General features: G+C 44.1%; 1 protein-coding gene across 1 annotated transcript in view; it reads left to right on the forward strand.

Moving 5' to 3' along the window:
• Nucleotides 1-21275, forward strand: part of ZAP70 (zeta chain of T cell receptor associated protein kinase 70) — a 94963-nt gene that overhangs the window by 46213 nt on the left and 27475 nt on the right. The window contains exons 8-9 of the mRNA XM_075281895.1: nucleotides 8401-8613; nucleotides 12219-12411. Coding sequence (XP_075137996.1) covers nucleotides 8401-8613; nucleotides 12219-12411 — 406 coding nt within the window. The remainder of the gene's footprint in view (nucleotides 1-8400; nucleotides 8614-12218; nucleotides 12412-21275) is intronic.

Raw genomic sequence — 21275 nt, forward strand, 5'->3', positions numbered from 1 at the left:
ATAACAGTGGTATACTTTAATGCCACCAAGCATTTTGCACAGTCATTTTTAGTTCGTAAAGGAAAATTCACAATAGCAAATTTTTATTGTTGACACTTCTTTAATAGTAGGAATGCAAAGACTAGGTTCAAGGTATAAAGTGGCCAAAGCAACAACATTAAAGGGCTATTCCCTTGAACATATCCACAGTTATATCTGTAGATAATTAAAAGTAAAACATTTTTGCAAACATAATTAGCCCAAAATTTTGCAGAGTTTTACCTTTTTTTCTGTAACCATTTTAGTGGTGACATCTGTTGTCTTGATCGGTTTCTAATGGATACGACAATGAATGCAGAAACTTTCTGTGGTCTGGGACTTGTCAGAAAGACATCCATGGTTTCATTACTGTAGCTGGGTTATCAGAGGCAGAGACACTACATGTATGAGAAAATATTACCCCTTTAAGGGCAGGGCTCCTGTCATGTGACCAAGATTGTTGTATTGCTCTGTGAATTGTGAATTAATTGCAACCCTTAAAGGGGTCTTCTGGGCAAAAAATGAATTTTTTTAAAAAAAGGTCTGTTAGTGCTATTAATAAGTGCTATTATAAGTGCACCCAAATATCTTTAGCAGTGTTTGAGTGATTTCTGGGTTCTCTGGACACTTCTGGCATCCTCTCCCTTTGTTTACCTCTACATCTTTCTGCTCTGTGCTTTTCCTACAACACTCATAATTCCTTGGGCTGTACTCAGAGCTAACTCCTTCCCCTTCTTACTCACTCCCCCCACTCTCTCACTCACTCCCCCTTCCTGTTTCCCTAGTTAGCCCACCCACTACACCCTCACCAGCCAATCTTTAGACTCCTAGTTCTCACTTACGCAATAACCTTCTCCTTTGGCTGCAATATTGTAATCAATTCTGTATATCATCATTACAGTCACACAGAGAAAGCTTCATGACAACAATGAATTCTTGATGTTTTTTTGGCATTTGGTAAATGCACACACACACGAATATATATGTCATATATATATATATATATATATATATATATATATATATACAGTCCTATGAAAAAGTTTGGGCACCCCTATTAATCTTAATCATTTTTAGTTCTAAATATTTTGGTGTTTATAACAGCCATTTCAGTTTGATATATCTAATAACTGATGGACACAGTATTATTTCAGGATTGAAATTAGGTTTATTGTACTAACAGAAAATGCGCAATATGCATTAAACCAAAATTTGACCGGTGCAAAAGTATGGGCACCTCAACAGAAAAGTGACATTAATATTTAGTAGATCCTCCTTTTGCAAAGATAACAGCCTCTAGTCGCTTCCTGTAGCTTTTAATCAGTTCCTGGATAAAGGTATTTTGGACAAACAATTCAAGTTCAGTTAAGTTTGATGGTCGCCGAGCATGGACAGCCCGCTTCAAATCATCCCACAGATGTTCAATAATATTCAGGTCTGGGGACTGGGATGGCCATTCCAGAACATTGTAATTGTTCCTCTGCATGAATGCCTGAGGATTTGGAGCGGTGTTTTGGATCATTGTCTTGCTGAAATATCCATCCCCGGCGTAACTTCAACTTCGTCACTGATTCTTGAACATTATTCTCAAGAATCTGCTGATACTGAGTGGAATCCATGCGACTCTCAACTTTAACAAGATTCCCAATGCCGGCATTGGCCACACAGCCCCAAAGCATGATGGAACCTCCACCAAATTTTACAGTGGGTAGCATGTGTTTTTCTTGGAATGCTGTTTCTTTTTGGACGCCATGCATAACGCCTTTTTTTATAACCAAACAACTCAATTTTTGTTTCCAAAATGAAGCTGCCTTGTCCAATTGTGCTTTTTCATACCTCAGGCAACTCTATTTGTGGCGTACGTGCAGAAACGGCTTCTTTCTCATCACTCTCCCATACAGCTTCTATTTGTGCAAAGTGCGCTGTATAGTTGACCGATGCACAGTGACACCATCTGCAGCAAGATGATGCTGCAGCTCTTTGGAGGTGGTCTGTGGATTGTCCTTGACTGTTCTCACCATTCTTCTTCTCTGTCTTTCTGATATTTTTCTTGGCCTGCCACTTCTGGGCTTAACAAGAACTGTCCCTGTGCTCTTCCATTTCCTTACTATGTTCCTCACAGTGGAAACTGACAGGTTAAATCTCTGAGACAACTTTTTGTATCCTTCCCCTGAACAACTATGTTGAACAATCTTTGTTTTCAGATCATTTGAGAGTTGTTTTGAGTAGCCCATGATGCCACTCTTCAGAGGAGATTCAAATAGGAGATCAACTTGCAATTGGCCACCTTAAATACCTTTTCTTATGATTGGATACATCTGGCTATGAAGTTCAAAGCTCACTGAGGTTACAAAACCAATTTTGTGCTTCAGTAAGTCAGTAAAAAGTAGTTAGGGGAATTCAAATCAATAAAATGATAAGGGTGCCCATACTTTTGCACCGGTCAAATTTTGGTTTAATGCATATTGCACATTTTCTGTTAGTACAATAAACCTCATTTCAATCCTGAAATATTACTGTGTCCATCAGTTATTAGATATATCAAACTGAAATGGCTGTTGCAAACACCAAAATATTTAGAACAAAAAATGATTAAGATTAATAGGGGTGCCCAAACTTTTTCATAGGACTGTACATATATATATATATATGCTTAGGTACATACATACATTCATGAATATGATTGTTTTATGTTGAATTTATGAAACATATATGTCTCTCTCTCTCTCTCAGACTGAAGAGCCTAGGGCCCACCAGCTCTTAGTGCAGACATGGGTCTGCCAGGAGGAATTTTGAGTATAATGCTCTACATGATATATAATGCTCTACAGTGGTCCTCGCACAGTATAATGGTCCTCAGTGGCCCACACAGAGTATATTATGCTCCACAGTGACCTCCGTACAGTATAATGCTCCACAGTGGCCTCCACACAGTATAATATGCTCCACAGTGCCCCCTGCACAGTATAATATGCTCCACAAGTGGCCTCCACACAGTATAATATGCTCCACAGTGGCCACCACACAGTATAACGCTCCACAATTGGCCCCTGCACAGTACAATATCTCTCTATATTATAAAAATGAATTCTTGTCTGTCTGTCTGTCTGTCTGTTCTCTAATGCGAACCAAACGACTGGACCGATCTTCACCAAATTTAGTACAGAGATACTTCAGATATCCAGGAAGGTTTAAGATGAGACTCCAACTCGCTTGGACGTACCGTTGCTGAGATACAGCATTCCAAACACAGTGCCCCCCCCCCCTTAGCCAATACAAACCTGCAAGACTTTCACTCATATTCCAACTGCAATACACACGGTCACTCCACATGCACAATAAAACACTGATATCCAAACTGAGATACACGCATCAGAGGATTAGATACACAGATCAGCAGACAGTATCACATGCCACAGGATTAGATACACGGGTCTGCACACAGTCCCACACACCAGAGGATTAAATACGCACTTCTGCACACAGTTTCACACACTAAAGGATTTGATACGTGCATCTGCACACAGTTGTACACACCATAGGATTAGAAACACGCGTCTGCACACAGTTGTACACGCCATAGGATTAGAAACACGCGTCTGCACACAGTTCCAGATGCCGAAGGATTAGATACAGGTGTCTACACACAGTTCCACACACCAGAGGATTAGATACTCGCGTCTGCACACAGTTGTACACGCCATAGGATTAGATACACGTGTCTGCACACAGTAGCACATGCAGTAGGATTAGATACGCGCGTCTACACATAGTTCCATACGCCGAAGGATTAGATATGTGCCTCTTCACACAATACCACACAGGGGAGGATTAGATACATGGCTCTGCACACAGTACCACAAGCCAGAGAATTAGATATGCATCTCCGCACACAGTATCACACAAGGGAGGATTAGATACGCGCGTCTGCACACAGTACCACATGCCAGGGGATTGGATACGCGCGTCTACACACAGTTCCACACACCGTAGGATTAGATACGCGCCTCTTCACACAATACCACACAGGGGAGGATTAGATACACGTGTCTTCACACAGTTGTACACGCCATAGGATTAGATACACGCGTCTGCACACAGTACCACATGCCGTAGGATTAGATACGCGCGTCTACACACAGTACCACATGCCGTAGGATTAGATACGCGTGTCTGCACACAGTACCACATGCCGTAGGATTAGATACGTGCGTCTACACACAATTCCACACTCCAGAGGATTAGATACGCGCGTCTACACACATTTGTACACGCCATAGGATTAGATACATACGTCTGCACAGAGTACCACATGCCGTAGGATTAGATACATGCGTCTACACACAGTTTCACACTCCAGAGGATTAGATACGCGCGTCTGCACACAGTTGTACACGCCATAGGATTAGATACACGCGTCTGCACACAGTACTACATGCAGTAGGATTAGATACGTGCGTCTACACATAGATCCACACGCCGAAGGATTAGATAGGCGCCTCTTCACACAATACCACACAGGGGAGGATTAGATACGTGTGTGTGCACACAGTATCACACTTTGGAGGATTAGATACATGCCTCTGCACACAGTACCACAAGCCAGAGAATTAGATACGCATCTGCACACACAGTATCACACGGGGGAGGATTATATACACGCGTCTGCACACAGTACCACACGGGGGAGGATAATATACGCGTGTCTGCACACAGTACCACCTGCCGGAGGATTGGATACGCGCATCTGCACACAGTTCCACATGCCGTAGGATTAGATACGCGCCTCTTCACACAATACCACACAGGGGAGGATTAGATACACGTGTCTTCACACAGTTGTACATGCCATAGGATTAGATACACGCGTCTGCACACAGTACCACATGCCATAGGATTAGATACGCGCGTCTACACACAGTACCACATGCTGTAGAATTAGATACACCGGTCTACACACAGTCCCACACACCAGAGGATTAAATATGCACTTCTGCACACAGTTCCACACACTGAAGGATTTGATACGTGCGTCTGCACACGGTTCCACATGCCGAAGGACTAGATACAGGCATCTACACACAGTTCCACACACCAGAGGATTAGATACGCGGGTCTGCACACAGTTGTACACGCCATAGGATTAGATACACGTGTCTGCACACAGTAGCACATGCAGTAGGATTAGATACGCGCGTCTACACATAGTTCCACACGCCGAAGGATTAGATATGCGCCTCTTCACACAATACCACACAGGGGAGGATTAGATACGTGTGTGTGCACACAGTACCACACTTTGGAGGATTAGATACATGGCTCTGCACACAGTACCACAAGCCAGAGAATTAGATACGCATCTCCGCACACAGTATCACACGAGGGAGGATTAGATACGCGCGTCTGCACACAGTACCATACGGGGGAGGATTAGATACGCGCGTCTACACACAGTACAACATGCCATAGGATTAGATACTCGCGTCTGCACACAGTACCACACGGGGGAGGATTAGATACGCGCGTCTGCACACAGTACCATACGGGGGAGGATTAGATACGCGCGTCTACACACAGTACAACATGCCATAGGATTAGATACGCGCGTCTGCACACAGTACCACATGCCAGGGGATTGGATACGCACGTCTACACACAGTTCCACACACTGTAGGATTAGATACGCGCCTCTTCACACAATACCACACAGGGGAGGATTAGATACACGTCTTCACACAGTTGTACACGCAATAGGATTAGATACACGCATCTGCACACAGTACCACATGCCGTAGGATTACATATGCGCATCTACACACAGTACCACATGCCGTAGTATTAGATACGCGTGTCTGCACACAGTACCACACCGGGGAGGATTAAATACGCGCGTCCACATGCCGTGGGATTACATACGTGCGTTTACACACAGTTCCACACTCCAGAGGATTAGATACGCGGGTCTGCACACATTTGTACACGCCATAGGATTAGATACACACGTCTGCACAGAGTACCACATGCCGTAGGATTAGATACATGCGTCTACACATAGTTCCACACTCCAGAGGATTAGATACGCGCGTCTGCACACAGTTGTACACACCATAGGATTAGATACACACGTCTGCACGCAGTAGCACATGCAGTAGGATTAGATACGTGCGTCTACACATAGATCCACACGCCGAAGGATTAGATACGCGCCTGTTCACACAATACCCCACGGGGAAGGATTAGATACGTGTGTGTGCACACAGTACCACACTTTGGAGGATTAGATACATGGCTCTGCACACAGTACCACAAGCCAGAGAATTAGATACGCATCTCCGCACACAGTACCACACGGGGGAGGATTAAATACGCGCGTCTACACACAGTACCACATGCCATAGGATTAGATACGCGCGTCTGCACGCAGTACCACAAGCCAGAGAATTAGATACGCGTCTCAGCACACAGTATCACACTTTGGAGGATTAGATACGCGCGTCTGCACACAGTACCACATGCCGGCGGATTGGATATGCACGTCTACACACAGTTCCACACGCCGTAGGATTAGATACGCGCCTCTTCACACAATACCACACAGGGGAGGATTAGATACACGTGTCTTCACACAGTTGTACACGCCATAGGATTAGATACACGCGTCTGCACACAGTACCACATGCCGTAGGATTAGATACGTGCATCTACACACAGTACCACATGCCGTAGGATTAGATACGCGCGTCTACACACAGTACCACATGCCGTAGGATTAGATACGTGCGTCTACACACAGTTCCACGCGCCGTAGGTTTATATATGCACCTCTTCACACAATACCACACAGGGGAGGATTAAATACGTGCGTCTGCACACAGTACCACACGCCAGAGGATTAGATACGCACGTCTGCACACAGTACCACATGCTGTAGGATTAGATACGCGCCTCTTCACACAATACCATACAGGGGAGGATTAGATACGTGCATCTGCACACAGTACCACACGACCAAGGGTTAGATGTGCGCGTGTGCACAGTTACACACGCTGAAGGATTAGATACGTGCGTCTGCGCTAAGTACCACACGGGGGAGGATTAGATATGCACATCTGCACACAGTTCAACACGCTGGAGGATTAGATACGCATGTCTTCCCATAGTACCACCGCCAGAGGATTAGATACGCGTTTCTACACACAGTATCACACGGGGAAGGATTAGATATGCGCATCTGCACACAGTTCCATACGCCGGAGGATTAGAAACGCACGTCTGCACACAGTACCATACGCCGGGGGATTGGATACATGCGTCTGCACACAATACCACATGCCAGAGGATTGGATACGTGCATCTGCACACAGTTCCACACACCAGAGGATTGGATAAGCAGGTCTGCACACAGTACCACATGCCGTAGGATTAGATACGTGCATCTGCTTACAGATCCACACGACAGAGGAATAAACACAAGCATCTTCACACAGTTGTACATGCTATAGGATTAGATACACACGTCTGCATACAATACCACATGCTGTAGGATTAGATACGTGCATCTACACACAGTTCCACACGCCGTAGGATTAGATACGTGCCTCTTCACACAATACCACACAGGGGAGGATTAGATACGTGCATCTGAACACAGTACCACACTTTGGAGGATTAGATACAGGCCTCTGCACACAGTACCACATACCAGAGAATTAGATACACGTCTCAGCACACAGTTCCACATGGGAGAGGATTAGATATGTGCATCTGCACACAGTACCACATGCCAGAGTATTAGATACGCGCATCTGCACACAGTACCACACGCCAGAGTCATTAGATATGCGCGTCTGCACACAGTTTCACATACTGGAGGATTAGATATGTGCATCTGCACAAAGTACCACACCAGCAAGGATTGGATACTTGCATCTAAACACAGTACTACACGGGGAAGGATTAGATACAGCTTTACTCCAGGTATCCATAACAACTGATCACAGGTTTTTCACTGACATTCAAAATGAGATACACATAATCACATGACGCTTATGGACATACACACAAACCACATACAAAATACATCAGTGCAAAATTGGACAATTCTTATGGGGCCACTACACAAACATAAAATGTAATATACCCGTGCGAAGCCGGGTCCTCCTTCTAGTATGGAATAAAGCTTGAAGTTTTACAGAATTTTGGTGAATGCCCTCCTCCTATACTTGACCTTTGTAACGAAAACTTCCAAGTTCTTTGAGATACTTTACTGTATTGTAGTGTATAACACACCCCAGTTCCCAAATTTATTAAAGATGTTTTAAAGATTTTTTTTTACACATTTGTTTTCAACTTTTGAAAAACTTTTGAAAAATTGTTTTACAGACGGCAAATTGATGTGGCCATTAAGATTCTCAAGATACAGAATGGCAATGATAAATCTGTGAAAGATGAGATGATGAAGGAAGCAGAAATTATGCATCAACTCGACAATCCATACATTGTGAGAATGATTGGGGTGTGTCAGGCAGAGAGCCTCATGCTGGTCATGGAAATGGCATCTGCTGGACCCCTGAATAAATTCCTTTTAGCAAAAAAGTGAGTTTTAAAAATTGTTTAAAGATTTTTCAAACAATACTATAGAATTGCCTTATGTTTAAATAAATACTCATACAAAAATGTTTATTCTCTTGCCCGTTAGTAATGGCACTGAAGGTTGTCTTATTAAAGAGGGTCTGTCATGTCCAAATATCTCCTAAACCAATAATAGTGCAGTGTAGGGCTTTTAATAGGAGCAGAAATGTACCTGTGTGACAACACAAAGCAATGCGAAGATATTAATCTGTTTGTGGATATGCAAATCTGTCTAAAGGCTAAGGCCCCACGTTGCGGAAATGCAGCTTTTTGTGTTGCAGATTCTGTTGCGTTTTTTTGAGCCAAAGCCTGAAGTGGAAAGCAAAAGATAGAAGTATAAGAACTTCCTAGAGACTTCCCATCCTTTTGTAGCCACTCCTGGCTTTGTCTCAAAAAAACCGCAGCAAAATCTGCAACAAAAAAAGCTGCATTTCTGCAACGTGGGGCCTCAGCCTAAAAGTGTTCCTACAGAGAGCCACAAGTGCTTAGGAATCGCTGCTCAATGCGGTCTCTTTAGCTGTAAATGAGATTTTCATCAATACACTTCTGTGAGAATACACAGGAACCAATTCTCACCACCTAGGGTGGTTACAAATGCAATTTCCCAGATATGCCTGTAGCTATAGCCAGCTACAGGTACCCGACCTAGAGAAAAAAGCTAGGTAGCGCCACCGGAAACTAGTACGGCAGTGCTCCCAGTGCAAACTGCCCCTTAAATAGGTCCAGGGCAGGAGGATGATCCTCACTGACATAAGACTGGCTGCTGTTCACACTAGCTGTGATTTAAGGCAGTGGCAGCGGCTCAGCTTAACAGACGAGCGAGACCACAGAGCCTGATGAGGGAAGAGAAACTCCCCTCACCCCAGCTGTGACTGCAGCCAAGGTAAGTGTGCACAGGCACTGACAAACACAACAGCAAGGGAGTTGACAGACTGCCATAGCAATAGACTTTTAGATAGGAGAGAAGGTTTGCAAACACCTTCTTCCAAACCATACAGGAGACCACACAGGCCTCCTCCACCATCACAGGACAGAAAAAAACACGCAGGTGGGAGGTCCTTGTGCCCTCTTATACGGCCAGGTTAATGAATTAAAAATTCCATTTGTCCTACCAGCGCACAGGGGCAGAATACCCCACTTGTGCTGCTGTTTTACGACAGGAAAATCAATATTCAGTGAGTTCCTCACAGAATGAAATTGGTGAGGATGTTGGTTTCATATAACTGTCTGGGGGGATTTATCAAGACCAATGTGTTAGTATGTCAGTCTTGATAATCCCTGTGCTGCTGGAGAATGCACCTCATCTATGACAAGCTGCCTCATTTATAATTGGACATATCCTCTGCAATTCTGCACTGAATCCTATACCAGTTCATAGCTGGCACAGAATTCAGGCAACAATTTCATCAGTAAACTGGTGTAAATGAACAAAAATCTGACAGGGTTGGTGGCCCTATCCGATCCCTCACTACAACTCCTTTCAGACGATTGGTTCGGGTAGCGGAAAAGAGGAAAAAGACTTTGCATGCCATATATATATATATAGATATATATATTATGTATAATATATAATGTGAGAAGGTGAAAGACAAAATGCAGGAATCATGCTCATCAGCCCCAGATTCCTGACTTGTGTGGTCCAGTGCAGATCTGGAATAGGTTTCAGCCCAGGTGTGGATCATAGGCTCGTTACTGGGCCATAAAAGGCTGCAGAGCCTGCACGTCAGAGCAGATCCTGGGAGGAGAGGAAGTGGCTGGGTCTGCCCTGACACTGAGAGCCTTGTGATACAGAACAGTTTCTTTTGGTTGATTCATGTGGCTAGTAGTAAGTCACACATACATTTAGTATTATTCCTGTTTAATTAGCGCTCAGACAAGCAGGATTTTGTTTGACCTGACTTTAAGGCTGTATTTCATTTTTCTCATTTTCATGCCTGGCATACAGGTTTATTTATTTTGCTGTTTTTCTTAAATAAGCCACTTTGCTACAAGATTTGTGTCCCTGTCTCTGACTGGTTGGGTCTGCACCATTGTGTCTACTTAGCTACCTTCCCTAATATACACTCACCGGCCACTTTATTAGGTACACCATGCTAGTAACGGGTTGGACCCCCTTTTGCCTTCAGAACTGCCTCAATTCTTCGTGGCATAGATTCAACAAGGTGCTGGAAGCATTCCTCAGAGATTTTGGTCCATATTGACATGATGGCATCACACAGTTGCCGCAGATTTGTCGGCTGCACATTCATGATGCGAATCTCCCATTCCACCACATCCCAAAGATGCTCTATTGGATTGAGATCTGGTGACTGTGGAGGCCATTGGAGTACAGTGAACTCATTGTCATGTTCAAGAAACCAGTCTGAGATGATTCCAGCTTTATGACATGGCGCATTATCCTGCTGAAAGTAGCCATCAGATGTTGGGTACATTGTGGTCATAAAGGGATGGACATGGTCAGCAACAATACTCAGGTAGGCTTTGGCGTTGCAACGATGCTCAATTGGTACCAAGGGGCCCAAAGAGTGCCAAGAAAATATTCCCCACACCATGACACCACCACCACCAGCCTGAACCGTTGATACAAGGCAGGATGGATCCATGCTTTCATGTTGTTGACGCCAAATTCTGACCCTACCATCCGAATGTCGCAGCAGAAATCGAGACTCATCAGACCAGGCAACGTTTTTCCAATCTTCAATTGTCCAATTTCGATGAGCTTGTGCAAATTGTAGCTTCAGTTTCCTGTTCTTAGCTGAAAGGAGTGGCACCCGGTGTGGTCTTCTGCTGCTGTAGCCCATCTGCCTCAAAGTTCGACGTACTGTGCGTTTAGAGATGCTCTTCTGGCTACCTTGGTTGTAACGGGTGGCTATTTGAGTCACTGTTGCCTTTCTATCAGCTCGAACCAGTCTGGCCATTCTCCTCTGACCTCTGGCATCAACAACGCATTTCTGCCCACAGAACTGCCGCTCACTGGATGTTTTTTCTTTTTCGGACCATTCTCTGTAAACCCTAGAGATGGTTGTGCGTGAAAATCCCAGTAGATCAGCAGTTTCTGAAATACTCAGACCAGCCCTTCTGGCACCAACAACCATGCCACGTTCAAAGGCACTCAAATCACCTTTCTTCCCCATACTGATGCTCGGTTTGAACTGCAGGAGATTGTCTTGACATGTCTACATGCCTAAATGCACTGAGTTGCCGCCATGTGATTGGCTGATTAGAAATTAAGTGTTAACGATCAGTTGGACAGGTGTACATAATAAAGTGGCCGGTGAGTGTATATATATATATATATATATATATATATATATATATATATATATATATATATATATATATGCCATATGCAGAAAACTGGCATACATGGAATTTGCTCATAAAAGAACCAAAGATATGTTTATATAACAAGTTGTATAATTAATGTCACATTGATGTTCTAACATGCCAAGACAAGTTTAACTTAGCGTCTAAATCTGCAGTCTAACTACAATATGTAATACATCTCTTAACATGCTGAATGCTACTTCTTGCTTTATAGTATATGTCTTATTGAATGCCTATTGTAGGGATGAGATTCCAGTCAACAATGTTGTAGAACTAATGCACCAAGTGTCCTTGGGAATGAAGTACCTTGAGGAACACAACTTCGTACACCGTGACTTGGCTGCTCGCAATGTCCTTTTAGTGAATCAGCATTATGCAAAAATCAGTGACTTTGGGTTATCTAAAGCCCTGGGAGCAGATGACAGCTATTATACGGTAATAATATTCAAATGTTTTTTAACTGAATCCATAATTCAATATACATGCCATAGAGACTGTTAAATAAGGATTTTTTTTATTGCAACCATGACGTGAGGTTGTATAGGTTGTGGCATCACATTATTTTGCAATAATATTTCTTACTATTTGTGTCCATAGGTAATTATTTTCAATCATCTAAATGAATCTATATGAACATGAATATTTGACTTACAGTTTTTGTTCAGTCAGTGACTTTATATGTATAAATGTAATGACTGATTACAATATTAGAGTGGAAGGATAAGCTTATTGGAGGAAGTTCTATCCAGTTGGGACCAATTTAGATACAAAATTAAATATACCGTATATACTTGAGTATAAGCCGACCCGAATATAAGCCGACCCCCCTAATTTTACCACAAAAAACTTGGAAAATTTATTGACTCGAGTATAAGCAGCAGCTACTGGAAAATTTCAAAAATTAAAGTAGTCAGAGTTTTTGGGTGCAGTAATTGCTGGGTGATGGGAAAGGGGAGGGGGTGTTTTGGTTGTCTGTCTGCCCCTTCCCCGAGCTTGAGGACTGTTTTTTTTTTTCCCCCACTTGGAATTCAGCCTGGCTGAATATAGTGTATCTGCAGTGCTCCTATTAACCCCTTCCCGATGGAACAGGAGCACTGCAGATCCCCTATATTTAGCCTGGCTATAGTCAGACTGAATTCCAAGTGAGGGGGGGGGGGAAACCAGTCTCAGGGAAGGGGCAGTTAGACAACTTTTTTTTCCAGCTACGGCGTTTACCGTACAGAGCAAATATTTTTATAGATTGGTAGAGCAGGTGTTTTCGGACACAGGTATACCTAACGTGTATGTGTTTCACAGTATTAGTTTTATATGTGTTCTAGGGAAAGGAGGGGGGGGGGTGATTTGAATTTTTTATACTTTATTTTTTATTTACCGGTATTTTTTTTTTTTTTTTTGCATTTATTAGACACCCTAGGGGTCTTGAACCCCAGGGGGTCTGATCAATAATGCAATGCATTACAATGCTAATGCATTACAATACATTGCAAAAATCGTCATTTCTTTTGTAGGCTGCATAGAGCAGGAGCGTGGACCTGAAGGAAGACCTCGGCCGCCGGACCTGAAGGGGAACTGTGGCCGGCCACCAGCAAAAGCGCTGAGGGGAATCAGCAGACTTGGCTGCCTGGATATCCTCTCAGCGCTTCTGCTGGCCGCAGTTCCCCTTCAGATCCGACAGCCGAGGTCTTCCTTCAGGTACGCACTCCTGCCGGGGATCCCCCCCTTCAGCTCCGGCGGCCAGGGATCTCCCTCAGCGCTTCAGGGCCGCATTTGAGAGAGCGGTTGCGTCCGCTCTCTCCTCTCTCCAGGGGCATCTCCACTGTAACTCCGCCATTACCACTGTAAGAGTTACAGTGGAGGTGCCGATTCTAATGGCGCAGAGCAGAGCGGTCGCCATTATATCTACAGTCTAAGCAGCTATTAGTTACAGACCCGATATACAGACACCAGGGCGGGTGCCGGGCCCGCAGCACCATGGCGATGCTGTTCATTTCAAACTACAGAAGTACTTACGGTACTTCTGCTAGAAGGCCCCGGTACTTCTGCCAGGAGCGTGGAGATGCTGCAACCCGGCACCAGCCCCCGTGTCTGTATGCCGAGTCTGTAACTACGGTATAACTGTAATAACCGGATATAAGCCGAGGCGGACTTTTTCAGCACAAAAACTGTGCTGAAAAACTTGGCTTATACTCGAGTATATACGGTAAGTTCAATCTGCAGCACATTTACCCTTACCCACAGATGTTGCAGCTGGGCTTGTAGATTGTGCACAGTCATAGGTTGCCGAAGCTGGTGTCTGAACTGGTACCAGGGCCATTTTAACACATTGGTGGCCCAAGTGCAAAGGTTTCATAAGTGGGGCCCCTCTATCACCACCACTTACAAATAACCGACTTGCACAAATTAAAATGTCGTCTTAGTGGCCCGCACACAGCGCCACACCTCCCATGAGGCGACCTGAAGCAACCGCTTCAGGCGGCACTATGCCAGGGCCCCAGGGAGGGCAGTATTTTTGCTGACCTAAGCCAGTCCAGGACAAGCTGTTCTGGACTGGCTTAGCACCGAGCGGTGGATTGGGGAGGCTGCTGGAGCAGCGCTGCTCCAGCGGCCTCCCCTCACGCCTGAGCGTGAGGGGAGAGCAGGTCCTCTCCCTGCCTGCGAACGCTGCTAAGCCATGCCCCCTTTGCGCCGCCACGCCCCCTTTGTCCCGCTCCCTCCTCCGGTGGGGGGGCGGGGGCGGCTTTCTGTCGTCCGCCTTGGGCGGGCGAAAAAGGAAGGTTCACCCCTTCCCGCACACAGTATAATGCCTCCCTGATGGTGCCATACAATATAATGTCCCCCTCCAACTAACCCCACAGTATTCAGTGGCTTGCAAAAGTATTCATAGCCTTTGAACTTTTTCACATCTTGTCACTTTACATCCACAAACTGTATGGTATGTATATTATTGAGATTTTAAGTGATCGATCGACACAAAGTAGCGGATAATTGTGAAGTAGAAGGAAAATGATACATGGTATTCAAAATTTTAATCAAATAATCTGAAAAGTGTGACATACAAAAGTATTCAGCCCCCTTATATCTATAGTTTGACGTCGCTGAATTGCCAATAAAGTGAAATCCGCATTTGACCCTATTTTGGACACTACGCCACTGAAGGGATTTATCAAGTGGCATAGTAAACATTCTTAACCCTTGAATGTGAAGCTGATAATGAAAACTGAAAAATGCAATTTCCCATAGAGTCACCATTTCAATTCAGAGACACACAATCCAAATACTGCTAAGTGGGTATCCCGGTATAACCCTGTCCCAGATTAACCCCAGGAATTATTTGGCCTAGACCAGAATATACCCGGGTATAAACTGGCCTAGGCCAAACTATACCCCGGGGTGTAAAATAGCCTAGGCCACACTATACCCCTCCAGGCCAGATTATACCTATCTAACATGGAATCTGGGGTTAAAGTGGCCTAGGCCAATTTATAAATTTCAGGTCATATTATACCCCAATGAAATCATTAGCATTGAGGGATTTGGGGTATCATTGACCTTAATTTCTACACCTGGTGTATACTAGAAAAATTGTGTAAAAAATTTCTACAAATTTCTACACCCCACCCCACCCCACCCCACCCCACCCCATAGACTTGTTACCTTAACCAGAAAAACTTGAATGCTAATATTATAAGAAAAGTTATAACATCCGGAACATAAATTTGTAAAGGTGGTTTTACATGGGGCGAATGTTTATGATTCACTTGATCAGTGCATGATGTGTCATCCACTGATCAGGCGCCCTGGAAACCCCACGGAGATAGGAAACTGCATAAAATTCAAAATCTGCAGCCAGAGAAGCGATAAATGGTGGCTGGCAGAGACATGGAGGAGGAACGGAGGAGGACCAGGACATGCTGGGCATTGAGTATGGACATTTTTTTCTCTCAATGATTTCACGTGTTCGATATCACTTATTGTGCTATGCAAGGTCCAACTATCTGGGACAACAAATAACCCAATAATCGTTCTGTGTATTAGGACCTTTAGTCTAGCAAGTCCTTGCAACTATATTAACGTTTAAAGCTAAACACTGATAACAACATTGAAATGATCATGCTTATTTTCAAGATACAGTGCATGTTCCGTTGTTGACTGCAGATTGAAGCTTGCAGGATATGTCAACCAATCCATGGAGTCACCGACGTTTGTGTAGATGATTATGTCGCAGCTCAACAGATTCGCTGTGGCCATGATCTCTGCATCAGTTGCCCAGACTCCATCACGAGAGATTCCAGAGATGTCCACATATTCATTCACATTTTGGTTCAAGTAGTCCTGTAGTTTTTTTGTCAAGTCAGTTTCCATGTGGTCGATAAGTTTATGGGAATGGTTGTCCTCTGTTCCTGTCAAGATGTAGCTGATGGCCCGGAAGAAGCAGTTCCCATAACCTTTGCTTTTATATGTACGCCGTGGTTGTCCAAGGTCCCTTCTGCATCCATAGTATACAACCCTACTAAACATAAGGCCAGTGGTGCTAAGATACTTCCTTCTTGAACTTAGTAGGTTGAAAGTCTTACTTTGCTTGTGTTTCTGTGTGGCAGAGTCACTGGGACAATCATCATGGGAGTGGGGTGGTGGAGAAGTCTCTTCATCCTGGTAAATCTTAAGTTTGCTGGTGTGATAGGTGTTGCTTAGTATCTTGCCTATCTTATTGTTCTTAAGTTTTACTCGTCCCTTGGTCAAGGATTCCACAACTAAATAGGGTCCAATCCAGCGTGGTTCCATCTTTGAACCCATACGATGAAAACGGCGCTGATTCTTGATATAAACTATGGTACCAGCAGTGATTTCTTTGTTGCTGTTGTGTCGGCGATCAAAGGCACACTTCTGGTGTTCCTGGGCAGAGAGGATGTTGGTACTGACATCTGAGTGGAGCTTTTTAAGAATGGTTGTTAGTGTATTTAGCACATCAGGGGTGGCGTCATCTGAAATGGGCATGGGATCTGCAGTGTCATTTTTTGAGGGATTAAGGTCCATAGGAAGTTTGGCCTTCTGTCCATACATGACCTTAAATGGAGTGAACTTGGTTGAAGCATGCACAGATGTGTGATAGGCAAACAGAACACCAGGGATGAACTGATCCCAGTTGTTTCCTTGGTCATTCACAAGCTTACTAAGAGCTTCTTTGAGTGTTCGATTATCACATTCCCGCTGGCCATTTGTGGGTGGTATGCAGATGAAATTCGGTGATCTGTTTGAAAATACTCCATCAGGTTGTCAATGATGGAGTTTATAAACTCCCTGGTCACTAATCAGAGTCTCCATACAACCACGACGACAAATAACTGAGTATAAAAAATTTGCTACTGATTTGGCGCTCTTATCTGGAACAGCTGTTGCTTCAGTCCATTTGGAGAAATGATCAGTGGCAGCAACTATAGATTTGTTTCCATTTGATGTTTCCTGAAGAGGACTGATCATATCAATCCCGACTGAGCTCCATACTTTTCCAGGCACTGGTATACTGTTGAGTGGTGGAGCTTCCTTGGTGATTTTAGGATTTATGACAAAACATTTTTGACAGGCTTTGACATATTGGTGCATGTCATTCTTCATTCCCTTCCAGTAATAACGATCAGAGATTTTGGCTAAAGTTTTATCTCTGCCAAAATGGCCCCCAGATATTGGGTTGTCATGACAGGCCTTCAGGATATTTGGCAGTCTGCTTTTAGTGAGAACCTCCTTTTCCCCATGATAAACAATTCCTCCTTGTGCACGATATGGCTTTGCTGTTTGTCTGAACTGGGACTTGGCATTTACACGTTTCTCTGGAGGTAGATCATAGGTCCACTGAGGGTACCTTTGTTGTGTTGCAGTGTAGAATCTCAAAAGCTGGTCATACGGTTGGTCTTCCATGGTTGTCAAAATTGGAAAAAGTTTGGTGTCATAGAGAGCAGAGAGAAGCATACATAGCAAGTAATAGTACATAAAATTGATGGGACAGCGCCATCTACTGTTGGTTCAGATCTGCACATTTTTCAACAAATTAGAGAGGGTGAGAAAAAGCAGTGAAGTGCTAACATTACGCCCTGGAGAAATAGTCTGACCTAGACTATTTTATACTCCCAGGTATAAAGTTTATCCCCGGGGTATACTGTGGCCTGGGTCAGTTTTTGAATTTCCTTTCACCGCTTGGCATCTGATTAGTATATGACACTTCAAGTTTTTTTCTGGTTGAAGTAAAAAAAAAAAAAGTCTGTGAGGGGAATGTATCATTGCCTTTATTTTCTGCGCGTGGGGTAAAATTGTGCAGTTACTATTTAGATGATAATTTGGTGCAATCTTAAGGCATTTTGGTTTGCACTCGGCTTGTTACTTGCAAGAATTTTTACTTGCTGTTTGCGACTTTTTTAAATTTGCGCCCGATAAGGCGGGAGGATATAGTCTGGTCTAAGCTATTTTACACCCCCGGTGTAGAGTGTATCACCAGGGGTATTCTATGGCCAGGGCCAGACTATAACAAGGTTTCATATTTTTGTACACATATTTGCGCAAACTGCGAATTTAAATTGGCCTAGGCTAATTTATACTCCGGGGTATAAATTAGCCTAGGCCGATTTGATCACAGGTGGGTATAATATGACCTGAGAGGTATGAATTGACCTAAGCTCATTTATACTCCGGGATATAAATTGGCCTAGGCCAAAATAAACCCAGGGTTTATTCTGGCCTAGGCCAATTTAACCCTGGTTATAGTCTGGCCTGATGGTATACTCTGACCTGTTACACCGGGCACAACATCCCCGGCGTATAATCTAGCCTAGACCTAGCCTAGGGGTATACTTTGGCCTAGTACACTTTAACCCCGGGTATAGTCTGGCCTGAGGGTATACTCTGGCCTGTTACACTGGGCACAACAGCTTATAGAGCATTCGTCTCTGATACAAGTTGGACACAACATATTACACACCAAAATAACGTATTCCCGGAAAAATTGCTATTTTCACCTTTCTTCATCATCTGTGTATTCATTTCTGGAAAATAAATTATACACTTGGGGGTTAAAAATGCTCAAATTCCTTCAGGGGAGTAGTTTCCAAAATCATGTCAAATGTCAGGGGATTCCACTTTACTGGCATTTCAGGAGCTCTGCAAAAGTGTTATCACATCCAAAAACCAAACAGCGCTCCTTCCCTTCTGTGCCTGGCTGTTTGCCCATATAGCAGTTTATACCACATATGACATTACGTGCATTATCCTGGGTACACCAGAATCATACATGTGGCATAAACTGCAGTTTGGGTACACAGGAGGGCAGATTCAGATATTTGCTATCTAAACGACATGTCATATCTGCAGAGCCTCAGTTTGGGCTTTTTCTTCCCCTATTAAATCTACCTGTAAAAGTCTTGCGATTCTGCAGCTAAAATTAACATCTTGCAATGTTTAAGGCCGGGGTTTCTAGCTAATACAATTCACACATTGCAAAAAAAAATCTGTAGTGGAAAAGCTGTGTTTTCAATAATGCTCACATTTTTTAAAATCCCATCATGTCAATTATACCTGTGGAAATGCTGGCTTTTTCCATATAGATATAATAGGGGCAGATAATCCAGAAGAAACTCTGTGGACTTTCTGAAAAAATGTTATGGAAAAAAGCAAAGGCCGCCTCAGGTTCCGGACCAAAATACGGGTAGCTGCTACTGGATGTCGGACCGTAAAACCCTCTATGAACTTACCCTTAGGGCCCGTTCACACGGAGTGAATGCGCGTGTATTTTGGCAAAATGCATGTGTAAAAATAAGACTCCCATTGACTTCAATGACATTTTACATGTAACTCCAGCCGGTAACGGTCTATTAAGAAAAGAAAAAAAAGGTAGCGGTAATGGCTGTTGTGGGGCCCCTAATGTCCAGGGCCCTGTGGTAGGTGCTACCTCTGCTACCCCGGTAGCTATGCCACTGGATAACACATCTTTCCCCTGGCTTGCAGTATCGCAAAATGGCTCTTCTTCCTGTGCAGCACTCTATATGCTGATATGACATCAGCACTGTAACCTACTCACCTACCACTCATGATTGGCTGAGAAGCTGTCAGGTTATGCCAGAATCCCACCTAGGTCAGAGACCACATAATGCTAATATTACTATTCTGATTGTCATAAAGCAACAGAAGCCTGTTTTAATAGAATTACCATAAATGTCAATACAACCTTAGACCAAAGATTTTTCCAAACTAATAAATAGAGATGAGCGAACACAGTTCGATCGAATATCAGGCCGTTCGAGGTATTCTTTCCAATTGAATACCACGCAGCATTCACAGTAAAAATTTGTATCCCCTCCCACCTTTCCTGGCGCATTTTTTGCACCAATAACTGTGCAGGGGAGGTAGGACAGGAACTAGGACAACGGAGGCATTGAAAAAATTTGAAAAAACCCATTGGCTGCCGAAAACATGTGTCCTCCCATTTGTAAGAATAGCCAGCGCCATCTTCGTGTCATTTTGCGGCTTGTAGATGTAGGGACAGATGTGCTGCAGAGGATTAGCTTCTAGTAGGCAGGGAAAAACTGAAGAAAAACAACAGCTCTTTTCAGAGATATACTTCAGGGAGAGGAGTCGAACTTTCCACGGAGTGTCCCCCCAAAACAGGGATACAGAGCAATTCAGTCCAGTTCTATACGCTTAACCCAGCTTTGCAGACGGCAGGCGGTGTCCCCCCAAACACCTAACAGTAATACAGAGCAATTCAGTCCAGTTCTATACACTCAACCCAGCTTTCCACCTCTACCTCTACCTCTAGCCTCTACCTCAACTCCTCCTCCTACCCAACAGTCTGGTCCTCCTTCCTCACAACATGCCCAATCTTCCCAGAAAAGTAATCCCACCTTTCCCACCTCCCAGGAGCTGTTTTTGGGTCCATTCACTGTCCCTCTCTCTGTCCCACCACGTCCCGAACCACCGGAGGTACCAGATGAGTTTCTGTGTCCTGATGCCCAAACACTGGAGCATCCGCCATCTCCTGTTGTTGTTGTTGACCTGCAATCGGTCCTCCGTGAGGACGATGACGAGACCCAGTTGCCATCAGGGCAGCCTGTTGCCATGGTCGGTGTGCAGGAGGAGGAGGAGCAGAGAGAGGAATTGGAAGAAAAGGTGGTGGATGACGAGGACACTGACCCAACCTGGACAGGGGCGATGTTAAGCAGGGAAAGCAGTGTAGATGTGGATGGAAGTGCAGCACTAAAGAGGGTGGCTAGAGGCAGAGGCATGTCCAGAGGCAGAGGACAGCTGCTTCACCGAAG

Source organism: Leptodactylus fuscus, chromosome 1 (genome assembly GCF_031893055.1).
Source record: "Leptodactylus fuscus isolate aLepFus1 chromosome 1, aLepFus1.hap2, whole genome shotgun sequence".
In the NCBI taxonomy this organism is placed as follows: Eukaryota; Metazoa; Chordata; class Amphibia; order Anura; family Leptodactylidae; genus Leptodactylus; species Leptodactylus fuscus.